Here is a 27787-nt window from a genome sequence, read left to right as displayed (position 1 = left end):
AAAAAATACAATTGGCCTCAAGCTGTGAAGCACTGGATGAGCTTTTCTGTAGAAGAGGTTTCACAATAGCACTGTTCAGTGCCAGCGGGGAATGGCTCACGATTGCCAGCACATCATCCACCAGACAATTGAACACTCTTAAAAAACGCTGGCTGGGATAGGGTCAGTTGAGCAGATGAAGGACCTCATTTGCATTACTTCTCCTCCTGAACATTCCTGTATCACACATATCATTATTCATTACAGTTACACTCAGGTTAATACTCAACCTGATTCTGATGTGGAAAGAAAGTTTCAGAGAGGCTTTTTGGAGCTGATGTCTAATGCCGTTAACAGCCGGGTAGAGCACACAAGGATTATTCTGATTTTCTATTACTAATTTTGGGAAATAAGCTCTTTTGTAATTGCATTGTTAAAAATAGTGAGGTGCTCTTTGAGAATGTGGAGTGTTTCTCCATTTACACTCAGGGTTCTTGCAGTTTCTTTTAGGTTGAAGATATCCTTGGTTATATGGTATGGTATCTCCAGTTTCAGTGCAAACTGCTTGTAAAATAATACTTCCCCCAAAGTCATGATGTGTCACATACATGTTTAATTAAGACATTCAATGAGTTCTTCTGATTATAGTGAGGTAGAAGTGTACTTAAGTGCTAATGCTGTATACCTTTTGGATACCTTAAGATGCAAGATGAATTTCAGTGTAAACTGATAATATCATCAGGTATCACATTTCATATTGTGTTCTATATCTTCTGGTGCTTATCCTATCTCTAGTTGACTTTAAAATACAAACGGATAGCTCATACTTTTTTTTACCTATTTAAACTAATGTATTTCAAAGTTATATTGTACAACAAATAGTCACTTGATAAGTTAGTGAACTAAAAATATTGTCAACATTTTTGGTCATTTGGTGGTTTTGTCCTGCAATAATCAACAATGACAAACGTTCTCTTTGCTACAATATGTATAATAAGTATATCTATTTTAAATATTGTATGTTAAATATTTATGGGCATTTTTACTTTTGCCATTCTCATTTTAGTTCTGACAAAATGTTCTAGCTTTTAAGCTACATCCCAGTTTCTCCTCCAGCTAGTTGCTATTTTGTCTGCACTTTGGGTGCTGGGTAAGTGTGCAGTAAGCTTATCAGAGCATTATTGCTAGCAGCAGCTTTCTGCCACAGCAGGAAATTGTTGAGAGTATGAAGACTGAAACATACAGTTGATGTGCCATAAAACTATATCAGTGAGCTAAAAGAGCTTTATAAGCTCTGTAATAACTCTTTGTGAGTGAGTGACCCCTTTCACATTAATCATGTGATTCATTGTTCATACATAAATATCTCGCTGGGAGGAACTTAAATAACAGCAGCATTTAGTCCCACAGGCAGATAGTGATGTCAGTGCAAAGAGGTGAAATCAGTAGTGATGAGACATATTCAGGTTGTGTACAGTATTTGAGTCATATGACCTGTATGGTAATTACCTCAAAATCGTGAGTGTGTATATGTAACATGGTTGTCTCTCCGTTTTTGTTTTTTCCTTTCACTGTAAATGTAAGAATGTACAAAAATGAGTGGGCGCCTCTCTTCCCACAGAAATTTCCTTAACCTCCATGTGCACACAGTGGTGAATAAAAATAAAAAATAAAACCGACTCCTACACTAAGAGCCTGTTTGACTGCTGGAGTATGAATTACCTCTCGCTGTTATTCTGAAGTGGTTTGTTCTTCGAATATTAAAGAATTCCTTTGTGTTTTCATCAAGGTCTTTGAAGTCGCGAGTGAAGATCATGGTGGATGGAACTCTGCTCATCTCCAGGCTCGTTCCCGAGGATTCTGGGAACTACACCTGCGTACCCACCAACGGCCTGCTGAACCCACCCACCGCCTCTGCCGTCCTCACAGTGATGCGTACGTTTCTTTGTGTCGTCCGGAGTCATGAGAATATTTTCCTTTAACTTTATACCTTTTTCAGAATATCATCTTAATAAAAATTCAATTCTCTGTGGTCTAAAATAATGACAGTAACAAAACCAGGCAGAAAAGCAGTGATTCATTAAATCTGTGTAGTTGACAGTTTGAAAAAAGAATATTACACCGCTGATCACCCATCAGCAATATCACATAATACAGACACGCCCAGGAGTACACCACTAGAGATAAATAAAGTCAGTATTTTAAGATGTTGAGCCAGTGTTATTTTAGAACATACGGCATCATCATCTGTTTGAAACACAAACTAAAGAATGATATGCAGTTTGCAGTATAAACATGAATTAAATGCATATTTAATAATTGCCAAGTAGATCAGCTGTACAATGTATGACAGTTCAAAGCAATGAATAGTTAAAATTCATTAAGAATATTTGTTAGTTTGTTGAGGATGCTGCAGTGAATATTTATATGTACTATTATTGCACCTACTAAATAAAATAAAACCTTGAGGTTTAGTTATTTTTTATACGTAGTCAGGAGTTATGTATTATGAACCTGTTAACACAGGTTGTACTATTGTAAAGAAAATCACATTTTGTGTAGTTGCTTATGAATGTTCCTAGATAAAATAATTAGCAGTTAGAAATGTACTTTTTTACTTTGAACAATTCACTATAAAAACCTTCAGACACTTTCTGTCAGCTACAAATACACTTAGAGTAGTAAGGACAGAAAAGTGATTTCAGAAGTGCAGTTTCCTCCCTGAATCACAGTGCAGTTTCTGCAGAATATATATTTTATTACATAGTATTATTATTAATTAATTATAATGTTGTAATTATTGCATGCTTGATTTTTTTTGTATTATTTTGTATTTAATTATTATTGAGGTTATTACTACTGCACAATGACTATATGTATCACAATCTTAACACATCCTAGTGGTTTTAATGTTGTGGTCAGGGCACACAGCAGGAAGCTACAATGCTCTGTGTGTTCTGACAACGGTGAACTGTCAAAGCATAAACCAGGTGATGTTATTGTTGTGTATTATCTGTGTACCGTTCCTCAAACTACTTTCTTTCGTAATCTGCTTCTTGGAATGTTCTGTTATTATTTATTTATTTTTATTCTTTCCGTAAGTTGATCGTGTTGCCATAAGAAATTCCTACGAGATGAATAAAGTGATCTGATCTGATCTAAATCTATTTCTTTCCTCTACTCAGACCCAGCCCAGGCTCTTCAAATGCCCCAGCAAACATACCTTCCTACAGGCATGGATGGAATCGTCACCTGCCCAGTGGTAGCTCAGCCTCCACTGCTCCGTGTGGATTGGACAAAGGATGGAGAACCACTTGACCTGTCCTTGGTAATAAAAAAAATCATCTACACACAAGTGTAGTCTCTAACACTGAAGATCTTTAGTGTGTGCCCAAACTCGAATTTCTGTCCCTGGTCAACAGTGCGCTGTTTGTGGATTCACGACTTTGTAAACATGACAAGGAACTGGTGGCTGAATCCTTATTTCCCCTTAGCAGAGACATGCCAGGCACTGCTTCTGACTACAAGGCATCTATGAAGTGACAGCCATCAGAAGCTCGGCATGCAAAAGCTTTCCTAACAGTCAGCCCCCTCATCTTGCCTACGGAACAGCAGAGCAAGAACAATTTTCTTGATATTACAATATGAACACTCAGGTAGACATTATGATACATTTTTTCAATCATTTTAATGGGACAAATCCTCTGCCCACTGATGGAAGAAGCCTTTTAGATTTACAGTTGCAAAGTCATTCAATCACATACATATATCTTAATGGACAGGGATGACGTCTTCAGTCTTAAAAGCTTTTAAAGCAATCCAAAAGGAAGTTCCTACTGTCCCTCTCGTTCTAGTTTTCTTTTTGTTGTTTTTTTAACTTTCACTTCAGCCTATTGATCACCTCACCTCTACAAAAACTATTAAAGCTACTGGGTAGGGATTGGGATTTTTTTTTACCTTTTTCCTCTTAAATCAGAAAATGTTCATGATTTTCATGTAGTTTTATGTATTAACTAGATAAAGCATTTCCTGAAGAAAATGCACTGTGAATGCTGAAACGCTGAATCGATTCATGAAGAACTGCTGAAAGTTGATGAAGAGAAACAGGAAGTGTTTTAACAGAGATAAACATATGAAGAAGAAGATAAAACAGCTGAATGTTAACTTAAAAAAGCTGAAATAGATTTGTTGAAGTTGATAAAACAGCTGAATTTATCTAAACAGTTAAAGTTAAAGTTAAATGTTTAGTTAAAAAAGCTGAAATAAATTTGCTAAAGTTCATAAAACATAGTTGAATTTATTTAAACAGTAATATAGATAAAAACTGAAAGGTTTTAAAACGGTGCTGAAATTAGCTGAAGAGAAACAGGAAGTGTTTTAACAGAGATAAACATATGAAGAAGAAGATAAAACAGCTGAATGTTAACTTAAAAAAAGCTGAAAACGATTTGCTGAAGTTGATAAAACATAGCTGAATTTATCTAAAATATAAAAGTTAAAAGAAAAGTTAAACAGTTTTCTTAAAAATACCTGAAAGTAAAATAAACTGAAGCAGGTTAGCAAAGAGCCGCTAGCATAAACAGGCTAACTACACACGAGCCTGTACAAGTGTCTGACGCTGATTTATAAACAGCCCTGATCACGTGACCCGACACAGCCGTTGCCACGGAGACTGTAGGGCAGAGGCGGGAAACTTCAACTGCCAAGATTTTCACTCGTGAAAACTGATTTGGAGCCTTACAAACAGGCTTTTTTCAGCCAAACTACGATAGGTATCGTCATAAAAAGTGAACCACGTGAGAGCCAAGACTTTAATGAACCACTAGTGTGAATTTTATGTTTGAGGACTGAAAATTGTGGTCACAGGAGCGAGAGATCCAAGTGGACTCTTCAGCTTGTCGGACAGAATCTCAGACCGAATTTAACATTAGCGCTAATGGAGAGCGGAGGGGGACTGTCGTCACTCTGAGGCTCACAGAGAAAAAACGATTTGTCTCTCAGCTTTCACAAATAGCTTATCAGAATCAGGACAAGTTTACCTACGTTTCTGTGAAGAAATTATTCAGATAGAGTGAAAATTGCGGCCGTGCTGACAGTTTATTGACAAAGATTTTGCTTTTGAAAAATCGGCCTCTCCACTCTAAGCTGTGACGTCATCCACTCTAGCTGCACCAACGTTCCATCATTCACTCCCATTATAAAGTCCAAAATCAGACAAAAACATCAAGTCACAAAAACTGTAATTATGAAAAAACTATAAAAGATATTTAAAAACTGAATGGAAGATTAAAAGAGCTGAAATAGCTGAACATTTTGATACCTGAATGATTTCTGTAGCTGAAAGTATGCTGAAGTAGTTAAAGCTGAAAGAAGAGGAAGTTGAAGAGTTGCTGAAGAGTCTCTCCCATAGGAATCCATTATAAAAAATAGTTATTAAAAGTTAAATATTTTAAAAAGTATAAAAGTTATAAAAATTCTGAATGGAAGCACACTTCTCCTTAAAAAGCTGAACATTTTGATACCTGAACGGTTTCTGTAGCTCAAAGTATGAAGGAGTAGTTACGCGCCGAAAAACGTACGGAAGAATAATAATAATATATAATATATAATAATAAAGATTAGGAAAACAATACTGTGAATGCTCAACAGCATTCACAGTGATTATCTATCTATTTATCTAAAATTAAAAACTCTGATGGAAGCTTTAAAACACTTTTCTCTGTTTTGCATGCAAAAGATCCACCCACTTCTTCCTCCTTCCCTCTTCACATGCTGAGCTCCCCCACCACAAACACACACACACACACTTTGGTCTGAGTGACGGACATGTCAGCGGATAAGACACAACACAGGAAATGTGATGGATTCCTGTGGCGTAGGACACTGGCATTGGAGTCAGGCTGTTATTTTGCCAATTATTCCAATATAATCCTGGTTGTCACATACTCACAGTAATACTTTTTCACAGCCTCATTCTGGGGAGGATAATAGCAGTTTTGACTTCATTAAACTGAGTGGAAACCTTTTGTGCAGTCAAAGCACAACGCAAACCTTCTGCTGTGGCTTAATGGAAAGCTAAAAAATGTAGCTGCTTTTAAATACAAATGCTTCAAAAGTGAGTTTAAAAGCTCTGCAAAGTATTTCTGTCAAGTGTGTTTGGATTCACCTCAGAAATGACCATGGGAATGTAGAAGGCTTTTCTATATAGAAGCCCAGAAGGTCACTTTATTCTATTTACATTTTAGGCATCAGACAAAAGCTGTGGCAGCATTAACAAATAATACACATTTTTACACAAGTTTAGCAGTAATCCGCCCTGTGGGAGGCAGATATCAAAAACACATTTTTTGTAAATCCTCAAAATACAGACAGACATTTCCTGCCTTTTAGCTCTTTACGCTATCCTTATACTTCTAACTTAGACTGTTTAGTTTTTCTGTTAGCACTGTGTGTCATTCAAGGCTGGACGTGAGTAATGTGCCTTTTTTTCTCCCCAGTATCCAGGATGGACTTTGACACCGGAGGGTGCTTTGGTTATGGCCAAAGTAAACGATGATGCCACAGGCTTGTACACGTGTACTCCATACAACAGCTATGGCAGCATGGGTCCATCTGGGCCAACCAATGTAATTCTGCAGGTTAGTGAGCATTCTAAGCCGCCTGGATCACCCATCTGAGAGATGCTGCACATTGCACAAATCAATTCCTGCACTGTAAATACCAAATGTTGGTCCGTCATACTGTGGGAGCGCAGAGAATCAGTCACAGTTGTTCTAAACTGTCTGTCTACACCAGTGTGAAGATTTTAATGAGCCACAACTGCATCTGTCACAGTGAATTAAAAACTTATCAGAAACGACATTTTTTGACCTTTTCACTCCGACATGTGAGCCCTCTGGCATTAATAGAAGTCAACTCACACTCACTACAATGGCGGCTCTATAGGAGAGTTAATTGTGTGGCTAATCCTTTTGTTATTAAGATAATCTTGTCCAAAGCGGCAGTAATCCAGTCTTAAAATCCATTGTTGGCATTGCTGCAATCTCCTTGATTCAGCTATATTGCTTTGGCAATTCACAGGATCCGCCTGCATTCAGTGTCACTCCAGAGAAGCAATACAAACAGGAGGCTGGAAGAACCCTGCTCATCCCCTGTCAAGGAAACGAGGACCCAACAATTAAAGTGACCTGGAGCAAGGTAAATACCTCAGTCCAGCCTCTTCAATTTGTTTACATGGTATTTTTTTGTTTTATGGGTTTTTTGCACTTAGCTCATGCTCCAAGAAGCAAAAAGCATCAAACTGTGCACATTGTCAAATTGTAAACCTAAGTGTGCTCTTTGACATGCAGTGCATATAAAACAAGTCTCTATAGAGAGCTAGAAGCTATGGTGCGAGAGAAATGAAAGGCTATAATCTTTAAAGTATTCATCCCATATGGAGGACAATAACCTAAAACACCTTAAAGTGAAATAAAGAATACACATTTGAAGTTTAATCAAGTATTGTTTGTTTAGTTTATAGCTAATTTATCAATAAATTGTGAGTTTCCAGTTAAATCAATTGTGATTTGGAGGAGAGAACTTTGCAAATTGTGTAAAGCAGTAACTTGACTAATAGCTTGTGGATTGTATAAGTTAGCGATAGTGATATCATGTAGGAGGTGTTTTCCGGCAAAGCAAAAAACTCCATGTTCCAAAGGAGCATGTTTGAGGTCTAATTTATTCATGTATTCACCACTTTGCATTCACTAAGCCCACCTTGGAGCGCTCCAATCAAATCTGAAAGATTTGCTAAAATCCCTTTTGTAATTATACACCTCCATGGTGATCTGTTTCACTCAGAAATGCATTGTGATGGACCCTCCAACTAATGTTTCACTATGTCTTTCAAAAGCAACAGGACATGTTGTTTTGTATTGTAGAAGTACACTCCAGGGTGTATGAGCCACACCCCTCACTTATACCCACCACACCCATAATATGTACTGTAAGTCAGAGCAGACATGAATTTTCAATTAAGTGCTAAGTTAGTCTTTAAATAGTAACTACACCCATGCTTGAATTCTGCATGTGCTGCTATCTACTGGTTGCTACATGTACAAACTGTATACCACCTGTGCTAGTCAGGGCTTCACTGTGCACTTTGTGTTTCTGTTTTCGTTAGGTCGACCTGGCTCGTCGCATTGCTTACTCCATTGAACCCAATGGTTCTCTGCTGCTACAGCCTCTAATTAAGGACCATCACGGTGTATGGGCTTGCAGTGCTGCTAACCGTGTGGCATCAGTGCAGGCCACCACACAAGTCTTTGTCCTGGGTGAGTGCAAACAAAAGAAAAAAGAAAACTCAGACGTCAGTTTTGGCTGTTACAGTATGTGAGCTGGTTTAAAAAGGTTTTGGTATACCTATATAAGCGTCTACTATACCCAGCACAGGCCAGATGCCTGTGCCTCCACTCCACCTCCAGTGGATAAATGCGGTACATCTAGAGATGGCCTCTAAACTTTAGCGCTATCAGGCAGTTGAAGGGCTGGCCGATTTCCATCAACTCCTCTCCGTTCCCTCCATTACAGGAACCAGTCCCCATGTGGCTACCTCTCTGTCCGTCTCTCCAGGGGTGAAGCAGGCCAACGTATCCTGGGAGGCAGGCTTTGATGGAGGATCAGCACAGACATTTTCAGTTTGGTGGGTGTAAAGCCTCCCACTTTCTTCTTGGGCTGTAACCATGGCAGCCATCGACAGTGCTGGTATTACCCTATTGATCTCTAGGATGAGGAATTCATTTATCTGTTATCACTTCTTGGCAGCTACAATAAAAAACACTGCTGCAGAGCATAACTTTATAATGCAGTGGCCATGCTAGCTACAATAGGTTACTGACAAAAGACAGCGTCATGCATTTGTTTCTTGTGAATCAGTACATATAAAACACAGATGAATATCTTGTTTGCATGGAGTTGAGGTGTTTCAGATATGTCTGTGATTAACTGAAAGGTTAAAACACAGGATAAAAGAAATTAAAGCCTGCAGACCGTTAGATTAAAACAGAATCTTATTCTTAGGAATGTACAGTTTTCTCCATTCAGTGCATGGGTACACAAAAAATGTCCTTCACAGTTTCACAGTTATATCACAGTTCTACACGACACACAGTGTCTTAAAACGCAGGTTAATTGGGTTAAATTGAGTGAAAAATAGGATTAACAAAGTATTATGTTGTTTCATGTCTGAGAATGCAACTGATAATATACAAAAGAACTTCTCTTAATGCTCATGTTAGTCAGATTGTATCCTGGGAGCTGAAGATGAGATGAGCTATCCTAATCCCTGAGAGGGAACTGGGTTGTTGCTGCAACAGGGAGCATCATAAAAATAAATTGAAAAACATAGATCCATTAGCCAATCAGTATAAACAACAAGTCTCAGCCAGTCCTCGTTGTGTCTGCTTGCCACACATTATGATTTGAATACACACGGGTAAACCTAAGATCACCGTTTTTGCCTTTTCTATACTGTAAGACTTTTAAAATGCTACAAAGTGAATGTTTTCCCATTGGCATTACAGCTGTGATATTAATTTGTTCTCAGGAAGGCTGAAAATGATAGCAGATAGGTCTTGTTAACACGTTGTGACTCCGTACAAATGAAATTTTAACGACCATGCAGTTGTTTGACAGTTGTGAAAGCTCTGTGGGCAAATGTTCACACCATAAACCAAAATCAATTTGCAACAGAATAGAAAAAAACACCCACATATCTTGTGTTGCTCTTAGACAGTTAACTTACTCTGCTCTTTTATTTTTCTGCTTTATGCACATAATAACAACAGCATTTATTCTGAACTTAAATTACACTTGAGTGTCTCAGAGAGGGCGATTAGCCACACCATGTTAATATGAGTAATATCCTGCTCTTTTTTATTTTTCCATAAAATATTATACCTCTTTTGTTAAACCCAAGCCATCATTTTTAGAAACAAAAAAAGGCCTTATTTTCAGACTGTCATTAATCATTTTTACAAGTTCCTTCAGTTTTGAATATGTGAATAGATTTTGCTTTTTGCCTTAAGGTCAAGCAGTTTGCTCTGTATAAGAAAGATGTATAGAACCTCAGCTCCGATAGGAACATGGAAGTCATCATAATTGGATATGCAAGCTCTCTCTGCAATGGCAGGGATACATCAGTGTTGTCTCTGACACAAATCTGGAGCTGATGATGAGTATGAATGATTAATGAAACCCACTTTTCTGTCATGTTTCATAAAACCAGACTCCCAGAATTCCCCGCCGCTCTTTTGTTCTCACTTCTTTTCTCTCGCTCTCTGTCTCTGCAGGGTGAAGAAGATTTCAATGAGTGATAAAGATGGAAAGCAGGACTGGTTCTCTGTGCCTGTGCCCCCCTCCTCTGGCACCAGTCTGCAGGTGTCAGGACTGTCTCCTTCCTCTGACTACCAGTTCAGCATCCTGTCTCAAAATAAAATGGGTACGGGACCCTTCAGCGAGATCGCCACCACACGAACCTTGGGTCAGTACCATCCCACAGTTTTCTATAAATGCATTAGTTTCTAAAAGCCTTTTTCATTTTGGATCCTGTTTCAGTTTGATAAATTAGTGTGAAGCTAACAAATCCTTTATCAAATGTTATAGTTTTCATCACTCTTTTGTATTAGCAGTCAGGAATGGACAAACATTCAGCTAGTAGACTTTTTGTAATTAGTCAGTGACAGCGCCACTTTCAGTGTTGCCAGCAGCAGATTATATCAGTTGTAGCTAATTCAAGTTAATTCTGTGAGTAACTTGCTTAAAAAGAAAAAAGAAAGGTTTCACTCAGCAAACAATAGTCAGTTTGAAGGTAACATCATGAGCACACTATGTTTTTGCTATTAACTTACTCATCTTATATATGTTGTACAGTACACTATCATTTGGGTGATTTCCCAATACAAACCTCATCATTGTACAAAATGTCAAATGAGGAAATCTAATGAAAAAAATCATTTCTCACACAAACATAGCACATTTAACAGACTCAGTAGTTGGACCCAAAACAATTTGAAAACTGTTATAGTAGCCTACATCTGTCAGAGATGTATTATCAGAGCAGAACTAAAGAGAGAATGGTTTAGTCTGCATGAAGTATGAAAAGAAATCAAAGCGCGTTGTGATTAATATGTGAAGAGAAGGGACAACAATCAATTAGAATAGAGAATATTCCAGTTTATTAATACGTGATCTTATAGTGTAAGTCAATAAAATCGCATATACCTCAGGAAGATGGAAAGCCAAGGTGATGGCAGTATGGTAGAATGAATATTAATTTAGTTATGTTGACTATGTTGTTCAGGCAATTTTCATTTTTAATTTCGGCATCATAAACTCCACGTTCACTCTGATGATTATAATATCATTCTTAAGTGAAACGTTTTCCTCTTGTGGAGGAATGCAGTCATCTGTTCATGACGTGCGACAGGTCGCAGCCACTTCTAAACTTCATTTATTCTTAAGAGAAAAATGCAAATAAAGGGAAATTGGTGAATTCCACAAATTATATTTAATTGCTTGTATGTGACACAACAAATCTGTTCACATGAGAGGTTCTTTCATGAGGCTCAATGTATTGTAATGACTTTGGTGATACTTTTCTTCTAGCACCATCAGAAGGTTGACATTCTTGATTTTGAGTGAAGTGACTTGGCAGCTGTTACATTAGACCAAGACTCTGGTTTATTAATCAAACTCATTGCCTTGCTCTTTATTTACTGCTAATTAACAAATGCCAGATGTCTGCAGCATTTCACAAATGATCAAGTCTTTGCCTGAATTGTAAAATAAACAATTCAGTCCAGTGTTTCTTCTCTTCTCTAGGTAGCTGGGTGTACAGCGCGTTTAGTTAGTGTTTAGTCCTCTGCCACAGCTTATATGCTATGCCAAGGCAGTGGATGGCCTAGTGAAAGTTAAATGTTGATTTTGCCCCTGGAAACATTTTATCATTCCTGGCAGAGAGCAGACATCACTGAGACTTCTGAAAGATCACAAAAATACCTTTGAAGATGGAACTTGCTGCTAGATAACAGCTAAAAAAATAACACCGGCAGACTGATGGGTCATGCACTTCTCATTCAATAGTTCGAACACTCCCATTAAACTTTTATACACAATCAGTCATCACTATCTCAACCTCAGTAGCTTGTAAAAATGAGGTGTGCCAAAGTATTTCAGTTTGACAGTAAGGATGTGCTTACATGCTATGATTACTGTAGCCAAAAACAACACAGCCCATAAAAAAGACAATATTAAATAATCAGAGAAGAAGCTGCTGTAGAGAGGCAATCTAATGTAACCAGCTGGACAGAAGAGTTGTTGAACTCTCCAAAAAGACTCAACTCCAACCCTTCTCTGTGGCAGCAACAGTTTCCTTAGTTATAATTTAATATTTCCACCACAGCCTATCTGCCTCATTGACTGAAGGTCTTTCTCATTCCTCTTGCTCCAGATCCTCCACTGAGGAGAAGTAAACTAAAACCCCCAGCGTCACTGTCAGCCAATCAAAGCTCAGCAGGTGTTGTCTTGCAATGGTCCCACCCCGAAGCTCAGCACCCTCCCATCACAGGCTTCGTTCTCCAATCCCGCGCCGACCGAGGGGAGTGGTTTAATTTGGACGAGGACATCAGTGCCAACAGTAGCGAGATAATCGTTCCAGGTCTGCACAAGGTAACAAGCCAGTCACACTGCTCCCTCTGAGACTAATCAGTCTACGCTGCTTGTTGAATGCCTTGGAGATTTTTATCTAGGCTACAGTATACCTCCATGGCTTTACTTCTGTAGACTCTAAGTTATGCACACTACATGACAGCCATCACTGTTCTGTCATCTTTCAATCTGTGAGCGCTGCCCTTTCTTCTTTCTGCCTGTTTCATCCTCCTTTTTCCTCTCCCATACAGGCCTACAAGAATTCAAATGAACTTGATTAGCATTGCAGGCACAGTCCCGTGTTGACAAAGTGTGGTTTCATCCTCTGTCCTCCCCACTGTGTGTGTGTGTGTGTGTGTGTGTGTGTGTGCGTGCGTGCGTGCGTGCTTGTGATTGTGTGTGTGCGGATGCTGGTCTCAGGACTGTGTGTACGAACTGCGGCTGCTATCTCGTCGTGGGGAGTTGCTGAGCGAGCCCAGTCCATCAGTCAATGTCTCTACCATGGGTAGGTGTTAGAGTGCAACCTTGCCCCCTTCATATTCCTGCTCCGCCCTTTGTTTCAACCCGTCCTCCTCTGTGTCTCTTTTTTCTAACTCTTGTCTCTCTTTCTTTAGTTCTTCCCCCGTCCCTCAGTTCCCTGCATTAGAGCAAAATTAGAGCAGGGCCCCAGGGAACGCTGTCCATTAGAAGCCTGAATGATAGAAATAGCTCCCCTAATAACTTTGCACAAGGCTTAGTGATAGAATTTGTACTGGTCTTTTCTGGTTCTTGTGTGAATGTGACATGAATGTTTCATTGGGGATGGTTAATCAATGGGGGTATATACAACTTCCACTGCTATCACCTAAGGACAGTAGCAAAAATCTGTTTGACGTGTGTTTGACGTCTGACTGAGCAACTAATTAGGTTGATGGAGATTACACCAAATTCTTACCAAACCTCATAGTAATCTTCTATCATTTTAATGATCTGTTTTGTAAAGAACGAAGACTCATTAACAAGTGTAAATTTCAAATTTTTTAAAAAACAAAAAACAAAACATAATTGTATTATCATGTAGCATATACTTTTTCCATGTAGAAAAAGCTTTTCCCTGTGTCATCTTGTTCTCAAATGTGTGTTTTGTGTGTGTGTGTGTGCATTGTTTTTTGTTATTGCTGACTCTACAGTCTCACTGAGCTTACCTTTTTATTTTTATACACTAATATATATCACTGATGAAATGATGTCACAGGGATGGAGATGTACCCTGCCACATCCCCACTCCTGGAGTACGTCCCGGAGCCATTACTGGCCGGCGTGCTGGGCGGGGTCGGCTTCATGTGCTTGGCACTGATCTTGCTGCTGGGGTCCGCCTGTGTCATCAGCCACAAGAGGGACCAGCGTCGCAGAAAGAAGAAGGATGGTAAAACACCCCTCACTCTAGAGACTCAGCAGACACTCACTTTGATGAACTGCATCATGAATATCATCATTTATTCAATAAAATATTGAAGGCACTTTCAATCCATTATATAAATCATACTCCACTGCATGGATTTGGCCCTCCTCTTGTTCCCCCCTCTCATCCATTCAGTTGTAAAAGTTATTGATGTCATTTACATTACTTGCTAATTAGGGTAATTTCTCATTAGTGGCTGATAAATGTAAGTGTAATTAACTTTTTGGACAAGCCTGGGTGCCATGGGCCCTTTAATGGGCTCTTATTAGGGTTGATTATGTTTTTACTTCTTGGTCATTGTGGTGGTACCCCAATGAGTCAGATACCATCTTGAACCTCTCCCTCCCTTTCAGATCCCCCCTCTGCCATCTATAAATGCTCCCCATCAATGTAAGTACCCCTTTATCATTTCATTATAATACCTTCCATTGACCTTTCCTTCTGCTTCTCTTACTAACTAAAATAAGTTGAAAATGGCAGCACATCGGTTGTTTCATATTTCTATTTCACATCTGCCTTTTCTTGTTATCTTCATCTATTGCCGCCGTTGCTGCTGTTTTGGTGTCTTTCTGTCTCTCCCGCCCCCTCTATCACTCACACTCAGTCCTATTTTCTAGTCCTCTATTTCTCTTCCTTTTACACCTCCAGTTTTGCTTACTATTTTCTTCTTTCACCCCTCCCTTCCTGTCTTTCTCTCTCTGTCTCATGCAGAAAGACTCCAGGCACCAGCAGTCCAGACAGTGTGTTGAAGAAAAGCTTACTTCCACCCCGCTCCTTCTATCCCACCACTTCCTCTACTACCACCTCCTCTTCTCTACAAACAGACCATGCCTCCTTCAGCACTGAGAATCATCACTGGCAGAGGAATCTCACATCCAACTACAACCACCTTTCTAGGGCAGTCTCATCTCCAATTTCTCCTGCAATTGAGTTGATCTCTAGAGGTCCAGATGGGCGCTTTGTGCTCCCTTCCTATGACATAGACACTCTCAGTGTACACAGCAAGAAAAGCATAAGGTATGACCAGCCTGCTAGCGTCCGAAGATCTGTGTCACTATATTCTGAGAGGAAGAAAGAGCCGCCTTTTGTCCTCTCTGTCGATTTCTCACCTTGCCAACAAGCACGGCCTGGTTCCACAAGCCAAATCTGTGGAATGGCCCAGCACCTGCCCCATCGCAATAAATATATGTTGGATGAAAAAGCAAGCTACGATGGCCTTCCTGACCTTAGCAGCCTGTGCTCAAACAACAGTTTGGCCACCATACCATACCATGACAGAGAAAAAACTCCCACATTCCCAGTGCTCCCACACATCAGATATAGCCTAGGTCAGACATCTACAACTGCTAGCAACCTGGTGCTCCAAATGGAGCATGAGCGGGAGAAAGGGAACTTGAGTCACTGCCTAAAACTGGCTCAGGAGAGAGAGGAACTTGAGAGGGAGCTCCTGAAATACACCCTGGAAAAAGGTTCCATGAGAGAAATGAAGAAAGAGCAGCTAGACTTTGAGACAAGAGAGGATGGTGGCAGTGACTTTGTTTGGGAGTATAAGAGCAGCACTTTGCCGCACAGATACCCCCAAAGCAGAAAGTTTGGTCTGTCCCCGACCCATTTCTCTTCATCTTCTATCCACTGGGAAGCCCATCCTCCCGTCTCTCCTCCCACTCTGATCCCAACCAGGACCCATTTCAATACCTCTCGTTTTAAGTCCAGTAACCCTCATCTTGCTCAGTCCTTCACCAAAGAGACCCCCCTCCAATCTGAGGAGGTAGGCAGTTTTTCCAAAGACAGATTAACTCTCCCACATCTCTCCTCAATGCACCAGAGACATGAAAGGGTAGACACAGCACCAGAGGGCTATGATAATTCACCACAATCCACAGTGTTAGAAATGCAAACGAATGATTCATTCTCTGAGGCACGGAGACAGAACAATCGTAGTCATGGCAGCCTTTCAACGTTGTCTTTCCATAGCAATAAATATACAGAACGATCTAATTTGACTCTCGATGCAGTGCCAGACTCTTCAAAAGCGGAGGTAGTGTTCTCTGGGCCCACTGATGAAGACGCGTGTGTCGAGATGAGTGTGGATGAGCCAGAGTTGGAGGTATGCGTAATGCAGCCTACAAAGCCAATGCTGCATCACAGAATCGCCTCTCATGTGCAACAAGGGCGCTCACTGACTGGCAGAAGCCAGTATGAATACATGAGGAGAAGCACAAGGTTTAACCACTGTAGTCCTGCTTCTGTGGACAATATCTCAGCTTCTCTGCAACCTCCAGAACCAGAATATTTGAGAGCTGGGACCAAACACTCTAAAATCTGGGACTCTAAACAGCGAAGTCAGAGCCTAGATTTAAGGAGACGGAAAGAGATCAATTTCCTGACCCCTGACGCATGGATAGATTCACTCAGTCAAGAGAACTGTTCGGATGAATCTTATTGTCGGCCAGATATTGTATTCAAGGACCACAAGAGCGCCCCACTCAGGAAGATCTCCAAATCTCCTGCAAATTCTTCTTCTTCTGCTAACCAAGCTGATTCCCATTCACCTCCCTCTTCAAACCCTTTAGCTGCAAGGAGCAGTCTAGACAGGCCCATACCAAATCCTGAAGTGCCTTGCCATTACGAGCCAAGAAAAGAGGAGTCCATCTTTCCAAATGCTGCCAAATGGCCAATCGCTTACCGTCGGGAGGCTATGAAAGCTGTATGGTTACCGTCTGACAACAACGACCAAGAGGCACTGGAAGTGGAGGCGGGAGGGTACGAGGGAGTGCCAGAATCTGGGAGCAGCTACAGCAGTTACGCCAGCAGTGGCCGTGGCAGTATGGAGCCCGCTAATGGGCGCCTTTCCATTTGTCCCCTTTCCCCAACCCTCAGCAGTTCACCTGAGATTGTAGAGGAGAGCCAGGGAAGTGCAGAGGACAAGCACAGGCACCAAATGGAACTATGCCAAAGGTATTAAGGATATAATGAATGAGGGAAATTATGTTTATATAGAAAAAAATGTGTAGACTTGTAGGGACTTTCAAGGTGAGCCTAATGTACACTAATATAATTCACAGAAGGACACAAAGAAGGTATTCTCAGATATTTCACATACTGAAAGTTAATTCAGAAGATGTCCAGGACAAATAAGCTTCTTAAGATACAACAGCTCTTCAGTATTAGGTACTGTGCTCTTGTATAAAGTGTATTCACAGGCGTTGGTGTCTGTACAGGGCGTAATGCTCTGAGTTGAAATACAGACAAACTAAGAAGCATTACATAATGTAAAAAAGTGAAATGTGAATATGAAGCTAAATTGAAAACATTTGATTAAAGAAAAATACAAATTGTGCTTTAAGAAGAGTTTCCAACAGAGTTGATTTAGTTATTTATTGGGAGTGCGGTTCCATTTGCATGAATTACAGAGTGTGAGTGAGTGTGTGTGTGCATTAAATACCTGAACCGTGTTTATAGTTGCTGATGTTTTCTGTCTCCTACAGGAGAAAGGCATCTGTTGATGAAAATTATGAGTGGGATACTCCCGAGTTATGCTCACAGCCTGGAGTTGGTCCTGGTGAGGAATATCTTCTTCTTTCTTCTTGTAGAAGTAATGTACAGTTCATGTTTTGGTCTGAACCCAGTAGGAAAGAAATGTAATCATTTGTCTGTTTAGAGTTTATTAATTGATGCAGACTCAGAACACAATGATACGCTGGACCACAGTTAGTGTTGTTTTCACTGCTCATCCAAATGGTTTCTTCAGTCTGGCAGACAAATCCTCTCTACTTAACCTGTGAGATTGGCTTTGTCTGAAGTGGAAGAAAACAGGAGCGAGGGTTCTAGAGGTCACCCCCTCATTGTTTTCAGTATTTCTAAGCTTAGAAAAGAAGTCAATAACCGACTAAGAGAAAACAAAAAACTCTGATAAGCTTGCTTGCCCATTAGTTGTGTAGAAGTGACTGTGAAACATGTCAGTCAGCATTAACAGGCAAGCTAATTTGGCCTGCATACCACCAATCGCTAGTGATTTTAATTCTTCAGCATGATTTACCTGCAGGTATCTTGTGTAAACCACTCACAGTGATATTCAGACATGTTTATGCTCAGTTGTTCTTATCTAAAAGACAAAGTAGCAACATTAGCTTGTTTCTGATCAAACTATCAGACCAGAGGGATTATTTGAGAAATAAGTTCAAAGTTTTTTTGAAGAACCACAAGCATTGTTAAAATTAGCCTATAATGAATTCAAATTTATGGCAGCATCATATGCGATTTCCACATAAGATCAAAGAACAACCGTGAGTGTCTGGGTTGTTCTTTGTTCTTCAGTGCGGCGTGACTCTGATGTTTGAATGGATGTAATGAACAGGTGCAAAGAAGACATGCTGAGGTGGAACAGGAGGCCCAAAAATCCTGAATGTTTGGTTATTGATTTCAGCTTTGGAAAACACCAAAAATATCTCTTTTATTTGTTGTGTTTACTCTCTGACTAACAAGAATGCTTAACTCCCTGCTCAGAGCAGTCAGGAAGCCAGCATCAGAACTTTGTTTTTAATGTTAATAAACACAACACGAAATACTTGCATCAAAAAAATATTCTTATATATTCTTTGTGTTCGTGAGCAATAAGTGATGATAAGAGCTCTGGTACTTTATGAGACATCAGAAATGTCGGAAAGGCATTAGCTGGAGTTATTGTTACTGATTATTTAGATTTTTGTGATGACTGATTTGCAGTGTAGTATACGTATTTTGTGTCTGTTTGATTTATAGTATAGCATATTCCTGACTCACATGAATATTTAAACCAGTGGGCTTATGTGGCCTCATTTCTTTCCTCATAAAAACCTATAGACTTTAATTCACTGGCAGTGTAGTAGCCTATGTGTGGTAAAGAGCAACATTTAACAGACCATTACTGGAAACCCTTGGCAATTTTTAATCTGTTATGTGACGTATTTTCAGGAACAAATTAAGACAAAACTCCCAAATTTTTCTCCCTTTGGCTCCTCTGACTTAACTTGAAAGCTAAACTGCATTAGCACTCAGAAGCCAATATTTAATATCCAACCCTTAACCTGCGAGTGTTTCATATCTGTGGGATTTCAGGATGGCGGGGGCGACACCAACGGGGCACAGGAATTTAATGAAATATCATCTGTGTTCCAATATCAGGAAACTCAAGATTTCACAAGTTTCTTTTTACCCACAGGCCGGCCTCCTTCGCTGAATCTGCTGAAGCCTGCTCCGTGCTGTAGCCCTCCCAGCATGCAGTGCTCCACTCATCTCTCTTTGCTCCCAGGGCATCAAAGCAGTGGCTTTGCTGAGCCAGAACCAGACACGGTGCTGTTCTGACAGCGCCGGCCTTCGGCTCACCTCACCTCACCTGGTGTGTCCTTTCACTTCATGACTTGTATCATCAAAAAAGTGCATGTGGCAGAAAGTGATCAATCCAGTTCCCTTCTTTAAACCTAAAAATCATGAAAGCGCATTCCTCATTTGTGCATGTTTGAAAAAAGAATGCTTCTTTTTAAGCTTTATCTCACACATTCAAAATCACCTTTACCCTCATGCAAAGCTTTAAAAGTTAGTTTCACACTGTGACCCATCATCATCATCATCATCATCATCATGCTTTCCTTTTCCCTAGACACACCAATTTTCCCATATCAAAGCATGTCACTGTGCTGGTGGATCCACTGTGCTTCTCTGGTATAGTTTGATATGCATTCCACATTCAGGGATGAGTCAGTGGCCACCCAAGGGGCAAAACAATCTCAGTCATCATCAAGTGACTGGTTTAGGCTGTGGATGATTATGTCTTTAGATATCATCAGTCACCTTTGAGTTTAACAAAAGCCGCTTTTACAAAATGTCAATATATAAGGAAGATAAATAGAATTTAAGCAGGTTTTTTTTCTGCTGCACTGGTACCGCTCTAAGACATTTCCTAAAAGTGTGATTTCCCAATAGAGATCATTATGTGCTTTTTTGTCTCAAAAATAGTCTGAATTTTTGAAATACATACATGTACTGTCGGGTTGAAAGCCTTAGCTTCCTCTCTGCGCCATCTACGCGCTAAGTGAAGCAATTTCTAATCAGTAATTGAACAGGGTCAAATTATCTTGTCCGTCCTTGTTTATTTATTTCCTATGGACATGAAGGAAAATCAGCTTTTATTTAGACTTTATTTACCAAGGGCCAATTCAGTAAAAGATCATTTATACTCGCAGTTATTCATATGTACTCCTGTGAGGTAACAATGGTGCTTATGTGCCAGTGCCTCTAGTTTTACATGATAAACTACATCAACATTACAGTTAAGCTGTACCAATTAATGTTTTTTAAGCGCTCAGTCATCAGTATTTATTACATTAAACATTAAGAGCAAAATTGCGTTGTTAAAATAGAATCTCAGTAATCAGTAATTGATTTACTTGGAGAGATGATGTATATGTGTGTGGTTGTTGTGATTTCAATCAGAAAACTTTTTTTTTTCTTTCTGAAAAACTATATATATATATATAGAATATGGAAGTGCCTGAAAGCACAAAGAAGTATTGTTACATTATGTCAGTCAGAATTCACTGTTCGATGTAATTAAACCCAACCTTAACAGACATGGTGTTATACTGTCAACGCACAGCATGTTTAATCACTGCACTGCACTGTTAACCAAGCGTCCATCACCAACTCTTTGAAAAGACAGTGCAAATTAATTTAGCTAGACTTCCTTCTTCTATAACTGGACAAGTGTGTGCTAAGTTAAATTATTTTATATAGGGTATACAGATAAGACAAGTCATATCGTAATATAGAGTAGGATATATCTCTTATATTAATATATATCACTATTAACCGCATATTTCTGCTGATCTGCTACTGGTCTCAACAGCACCTCTCCACATTAATATTATATATTTTTGAAACCTATTTCTACATATCTAAAAAAAAAAAAATTCCACACTGTAGCTTTAACTCAGGGAGATCAGTGCTGTGTCTTTCCAGGCACTAACCTGCTACAGCTGAGAGAAACGTTTTTCTGCCTCCTGCTCTCTTGTCTTCATGAACAATGGAGGAGAAAAGAAAAAAAATGGACTTTGCTCGCAGCTCTAGCTTAAGGCCGTCGCATTAGTCAACCAAATAATTAACTCAGAGCTCCGCAATGTGCCAGGGCGATGTGGGGTATCATATACACTAGGTTACATTAACTACAGATTAATGTTTCACTTGTGTAGAACATTTTCATTTTCTGGTGTACACATATTGTACCTCAAACTATATGTGTACAGTAAGGGATCAAGCTGCCACTCTGGGGATTTGTAGTCAGCACTAGTTTCTTTGCCTAGTTTTTGAAATTGAACCTAAACACATCAAGCATTGCAAAGTATGTAAATTATTTTCATGTATACTCGACATAATGGACAATATTCTTCTAGTTTTTGGCATTCAGGTCTAAAACTTGAGCAGCACAATCAGTGGGAACTGACACTACATTGTATGTTAAAGGGTTCTTTTTTTATTTTTACAGAGAATGAGAAGCAATATTGGCTGTATAGAAAGTTGGATAAACAGACCACAACCACACACCAGAATAAGACATAACAAAGGAAATGTGTTTACAAAGAGCCGTGGACAACAGCGAAGGCTCATAAACGTGATTGTTATACCGCTACCTTTTTCAGTTATTGTATGTACTTAGGGGGATTAGCTTTAAAGTGAGCTCTCTTTTATTATGCCCATTAAGCGGTGAATGAATTATTTGCAAATGCCAGGAAATGACTCAAAGCTAGAATCCAATCAAGGTCTTATGAAATGAAATGTCATATACAAATTGAAAAGTGCAACCATATGGTGCCTATGTTCGTACAGTTATAAAATTGTCATAATTAGTCAGTACTTTGAATATTTCTCTGAGTGAATGTCATCATAACTTTTCCATACTGCAACTAATAGTTTGATAGTTTAGGTAATAAAATTCCAAACCCCCGAGTGGAGTCCCCTGTTTTTGGTTTGATGATTGGACTCCGGCAGTGCTTCTCATGACTAAATCCAACCTCACACGCGCCTCTGGTCTCGAACTTGAGTCTGCCGTTTATTACTCCTGCACATTATACGTCCTCCAGTCACCCCAACCACATCCCACCTTGCAACTCACTTTGCATCATTAAATGCAGTGTTAGATTAATTAAATAATATCAGTCACAACATGTGATGGCATTTGCTACATAGACTTAGTTTGCAAACGTCATTTTCAGACGAAAATAGTGTTCATGTACCGTAACACCTTATTGCTTATACATTGTAGCTGGTTGAGAAAACATATGTTATGGAAACTGAAATTATTAGAGGCAAGTTAACAAAGCAACTGTTTGTTATATATAAAGTAAATGAATATTTTATGCTTGTCTGCAGCTTCGATAATGGTTGGTCTAAAGGCTTTTCAAGGCAGCAGCATCTTCTCCTGACTGCTCCATTTACACAGTGTAAAGCAGAGAAACAGTCTCTGATGGTGCAGTGATATATAGCTTCATTCTGCTCTTTTGACACTGAGCGCGGAGCTGACTTCATTGACTGATAAAATACTTGTCTTACATCTGAACCAGCCTCCAATTATACTAATGGTATTAGTACTGCAACACCAGACAACCCCCATCCTGAGAAAATGATCCAAGCTAATGTCCCAGTCATCTTTTTTTCCGTTTACGAATAGCGTTTTCACAATAGTGACACGAAAAGCAGTAATGAGTGTAGACAAGTGCAGCCTGAGCACAGGTACTTCAACCGCTTATTTCATATATATATATATGTATGTATATATATATATATATTTTTTTTTTTCGGCTCTGTCTGCACCTGTCAATCCATCAGTTAATTTCACTTTCATCTTGTGGTTCCTTTTCTTTTAAGCTTTCTATTTACACGAAGTGACACAATGGCAGCTTGATCCCAGCTTTATAAAGAGAAGGTGCATAATACTGTAGGTATGATGCTATTCATAGTTTGAATCCATGAATATGAATATAACAAGAATATTTCAAGCTCTTTATGGTTTGAGGTGAGAATCAATTATAGGTTGTAAGTCAAAAGTCTCCTAGAATGTAAATTTGTTCCATTATCTGAAGTCAGTCTGTCGTACCCACCTTAAAGAATGATAAGTGACGGGAACTGAAAGTGTTCTTCAGTCGACCTACCTGGAGGCCAACACACATGCTCAATTAAAAGCTGACAATGCTTCCCCCTTTTTTTCTTCAGCAGAAACTTTGGCGTGACACAAGTTTAAATATTCATTGTCAAGCTCAAACACAGGAATCAGTCACCCGGAAATTCATGACTAATGTCAACTAAGGCTATAATAATATAGGAAATGTATGTGTACTCGTGTTATTGTCACGGTAACATCTGTGAATCTGAACCTGATTTAACGTATTCACCTGTGCACCCATTCTGAAAAATATGAGGATTATAGTTCATCTAGACAGCTCCTCCTGATCCATGCTCATTCTCATTTTATCTCTTCAGCTTGCACAAAGTTAAGGTGTATTGTACACCACCTTCCTGCGTCCTATCATCCACTCATTCAGGCTTCGCCTGTATATCAAAAAGATCAAACTCTGCCTTTTTGAATATGCTACCCAACTCCTCATGCAGGCACTCATCATCTCTCATCTTGACGTGTATTCCCGCTTCTCCAGATGATCCAATTTTTCTAAATAATTCTAATCTTTGATCAACACGAAAGGTCAAATGTCACGCCACTGTTTTTAGAAACTCTTAACAACCTGAGAGGCTGACGTTGTACACAAACTGCACACATAATAAGTTTCTAGCTGCTGTACAGTATGGCTGATATTTTCCTGTTGTGTTCCACTGTAATAAAGATGTTTAGGTTTCATTTAACCTTGCGCACGTTCATAATTATTTTTGTGTTCTTCCATCTTCAAGTGGACTACAGCAGGTATTTTATTTTGCATGACAGAAAGAACGAGGATGGCAATTAGTGCTTGTTGCTGAGGATAAGCCGCGACTATTATCTCCTGCCAAGTGTAAAATGAGTGTGATTATCAGCAATATTACTGCAGAAATATGGTCCGACGTGGATAATTTAAAGATTGAAACCTAAATGGGAGTTTTTCAATCAGTCTATCTCCACATCCAGCGTTGAGTCTGACAAGCGAGAATTCACAACATGTCAGCGAAGTTAATTACCTCACCAAATGCCTCCCAGCAGAGTTTAGAATAATAGCATCAGGGGAGAGAATGAGTTTTCCTCTCTTGTGTTGGTTTTATGGTACAGCAGAATCTTTCTTAACCCCTATTTCACTTTAATTAGGCGTTTGCCCAGGAGACACGCTTTTTGAGAAACATCTGTGTTCTTGTTATCCCAAGGGCAGCAGCCTCGCACTAAGTGTTTCTGATTCTCTCATTGATTACAAAGCGTGTTCACCCACAACTGATGACCTTATTATAATGGGTGGCTTTACTGTGTCCTCGAGAGCTCACTTGAACAAAGACTTTTCTCCCAGCGCCTTTTGACGTTAATGAAGTACAGTACTTTACAGGTTTTTGATTCTTCACAAATATATTTGCTCTCTTTTCATTAGCTAAAATAATTGGAGCTGAAACCTTTGAGGTCTGGACTGAAGTATGATCACTTTTTACTGCAAAGAAAAAAAAAAAAAAAATATATATATATATATACCACAGCAAGATATATGCAGATTTATCCTATAGTAATTTAACATATTTGTGTGTACTGTTTGCTTTTGTAATGGAGTAATTATGCATTTGCTTTGTTCTCAATTTTGTGTTTATGGTCAATGGAATAACAATGTTTACAACAATGACAATACAATCAAACAGAAAAGCTCACCAAGATGGAAAATGATGTTAATAAACAATGTAGATTCGTCCACTTTTGTTTATACCTAGATGAAGAATGATCATTTTTAAATATTGGTTAAGCTTTCAAGCTGTATTTTATAATGGCTAATATTAAAATGTGTGTGTAAACAATAGTTTATTAGTTGTTTTGTACATTTGTTGTATTTTTGTGTCATGCTGAATTCTACTGTCGAGACACTTGTTGGATACATGCTACACTTTCTGAATCAGGGCCTCCATAGTTTCAAATACAAATGCAACATTATAAAACATTTTAAGAGTAAAATAAGCTTCTTTACATGATATGTTTGTACAGTTTTTGATTTTTCCTAAGCTGCCTCCTGTTGTTCCGTGTTGCTTGTGTATTTTTCCTGTAGAAATCATAGTTTGAAGCCTAACAGGGCAAAAGATTAGCCCGTATTTTTTGTCATATTTTAATAAATAAACCTGAACCCAGCCCCTGACTTTTATTCTTGCCTTATTGGTTACATCACACTGTTTATCTGACACTTGATGAAAGGTGGTGACCAAAATTGATTGGAGTCTCCTACACCAGAGAAGTAGCTTGAAGTCTCGAACTGATTGGTATTCCCCATGGCTCATTTTGAGTGTTTTGCATACACAAATGCTTACACAATCGATGGAACTTTGTTGATCCAAACCCTTTGAAAAATGGGGCCATGTTGGGACAATGTAGGTGCTCGCTGGCATAGAAATGAATCACCAAAGTTTATTTTCAAACTATAAAACAAATAGAAATCAAGCATCATTTAAATTAATGCTAAAAAGCAGAAGTGAATTTAAACCATCAGTACATCTTCAACCATGATTATGACTTTTTCTTTATTACAGCATTACTGCTCTGAACAGTTAGATTACTCTGACAAAACCTTGTTGTTCTAGAAATCACTAGGATGGCTCCAGTAATTCAAAAGCTACAAAATGCACAATTTAAAAAGGTTTGTTTAGCCTTTTCACAAGTTTAAAATGTCCCCACCCACCCCCAAACGCACAAGCAATAAATACAATTAAAAAAAGCAAACAAAGAACAAATTGAATTGCTCGTAAATATCTACAGTAGCAGTGGGGTTGACACTTCCTCAGTAATTATGGCAGTAAACCTGGCAAATGTGTGTTTTAATTATGGCCCTGTCAGGAGTAAACAACAGAAAGGCGAGGGCGACTGGCTGCTGTGTCTCCATTGCAAAAGCTGGAGTCAAGGTTCAGCAACTAATCCTAATAATGACCATAAAGTATTTAGCCATTAAGGCCTAAACACTCGGATTCTTGGCTTTCATTGCTTCATTGTGTTTGTCTGGATCTGTTCATGTTGACATGTTGATCATATTTAACAGTTTTTTTTTGTTGTTGTTATTTGTTTCTAATCTGTTCTAGTTGATTTCTTCTCGTCCACTCCACACTATTTGAAGAATGTCTGATGAACTGAGGTTGAGGCCAACATCCTAGCAGGTGCTGATAGACCTTTGCTTCTGGTTCCAGTCAGTGAGACTAATGGCTAAAACTAGAAAAAGGATGGGTCATAATTTGTGGGGTGCTTATAATTCTGTGGAGCAAGCAATAAGAAGGGAAAAAGTTACACCTGCCGAGCTTCAGCATGTATTGCTGTAAGCATGTTAGCTCAGCGCTGTGCCTACGAACAGCCTCACAGGGCAACTAGCACGGCTGCACACTCTTAGTTACATGTCCTGTCAACTCAAATAGCCCCTTTGGGGACGGTGCAAACAAGTTCTAAATACAACACTGGCATTGGTGTTTGGATGAAAACAGCTGCCTGGAGCAAATGAAAACCATGTCATGAGGTAGTTGAAGGAAGGTAGGTAACCCAAAAGAGTAAAGGTGCAGGGTAAACACAGTCTAAAGCTTAATAAAGTAAATGGGATTCAGGTAATAATTCTCTGTAGGTACATAACCAGGGTTAATAACTGTTACTATGAAAGTCTGATAGTAGCCACTTTAACCCGTTGTCTTTATTGTGTATCAAAAGAGGCCATGTTGAATTCAAGTATGTTTTATTTTTTACATAGTTCTTGTGGTTGAGACCATATTTACACTAAAAAAGTAAATGGTGCCCGTGAACAGAATCCAAGTAGTGATTAGGTTGATTGTTTGCTTTTGCAAATTAGTACTGTGTTCTCACAAGAGACGAGCTTGTTCTGTCCAAGATGATCTTTTTAAAGTCTCTTCAGGATATGTTGTTGTTCTCAAGTACAGGTATTTCGTCCGCTGTTTAATATGAGCACCTTCCTGACAGGAGAGATTTGAAAAAAATCCGCATCCTGGTGGAAATAAATCATCCAGCGGTGTTTAGTATTCACGAGTTTCAATAGTCCCCAGTTCTGTTCCCACCTTAAGGTGCTGCTGTGATCCAATGTGACTTGTCACTCCCATGACTGTTTGCCCTCAATCAGATGAGATGGAAGCTGCCTGCAGCTGCTCATTTCATGCAGAGCAGCTGCACAACATCATATGTCCACACAATCTCCATATTACACCTGTTGGTTCGCTCTGTCTCCTAGATCCCGCAGAATGTATCTGACAGCCGACAAGGAAGCATGACTGAAGAGATTGTCCTTGACGTGTAGCTCGACTTTGCCCGTGATATCTATACTTCTGTAATGAAATGGGAACGCGTTGGTTGCTGGCGGCTTCGAACAACAGCCCACTTACTTCCCTCTTTCCGCAGACAAAACTCTTCAAACAATAAGATCGTAAGTAAAGTAAGTGATGCCAAATGTAAGAGAAATACAGGAGTGCGGTGCTGTCAGTGTGAGCCGTCACGCACATCCT

General features: G+C 39.3%; 1 protein-coding gene across 1 annotated transcript in view; it reads left to right on the top strand.

The window, feature by feature from the left end:
- The window catches only part of igsf9a (immunoglobulin superfamily, member 9a), a 43839-nt gene extending 23273 nt beyond the window's left edge, over positions 1–20566 (top strand). The window contains exons 8-21 of the mRNA XM_026340389.1: positions 1769–1914; positions 3165–3307; positions 6477–6617; positions 7060–7176; positions 8144–8294; positions 8551–8662; positions 10311–10501; positions 12470–12687; positions 13087–13171; positions 13901–14071; positions 14461–14497; positions 14819–17065; positions 17596–17669; positions 19308–20566. Coding sequence (XP_026196174.1) covers positions 1769–1914; positions 3165–3307; positions 6477–6617; positions 7060–7176; positions 8144–8294; positions 8551–8662; positions 10311–10501; positions 12470–12687; positions 13087–13171; positions 13901–14071; positions 14461–14497; positions 14819–17065; positions 17596–17669; positions 19308–19450 — 3976 coding nt within the window. The 3' untranslated portion in view covers positions 19451–20566. The remainder of the gene's footprint in view (positions 1–1768; positions 1915–3164; positions 3308–6476; positions 6618–7059; positions 7177–8143; positions 8295–8550; positions 8663–10310; positions 10502–12469; positions 12688–13086; positions 13172–13900; positions 14072–14460; positions 14498–14818; positions 17066–17595; positions 17670–19307) is intronic.
- The last annotated feature ends 7221 nt before the right edge of the window (positions 20567–27787 follow it).

This window comes from Anabas testudineus, chromosome 22 (assembly GCF_900324465.2).
Source record: "Anabas testudineus chromosome 22, fAnaTes1.2, whole genome shotgun sequence".
Classification (NCBI taxonomy): Eukaryota; Metazoa; Chordata; class Actinopteri; order Anabantiformes; family Anabantidae; genus Anabas; species Anabas testudineus.
This window is presented reverse-complemented; position numbering and strand designations above follow the sequence as displayed.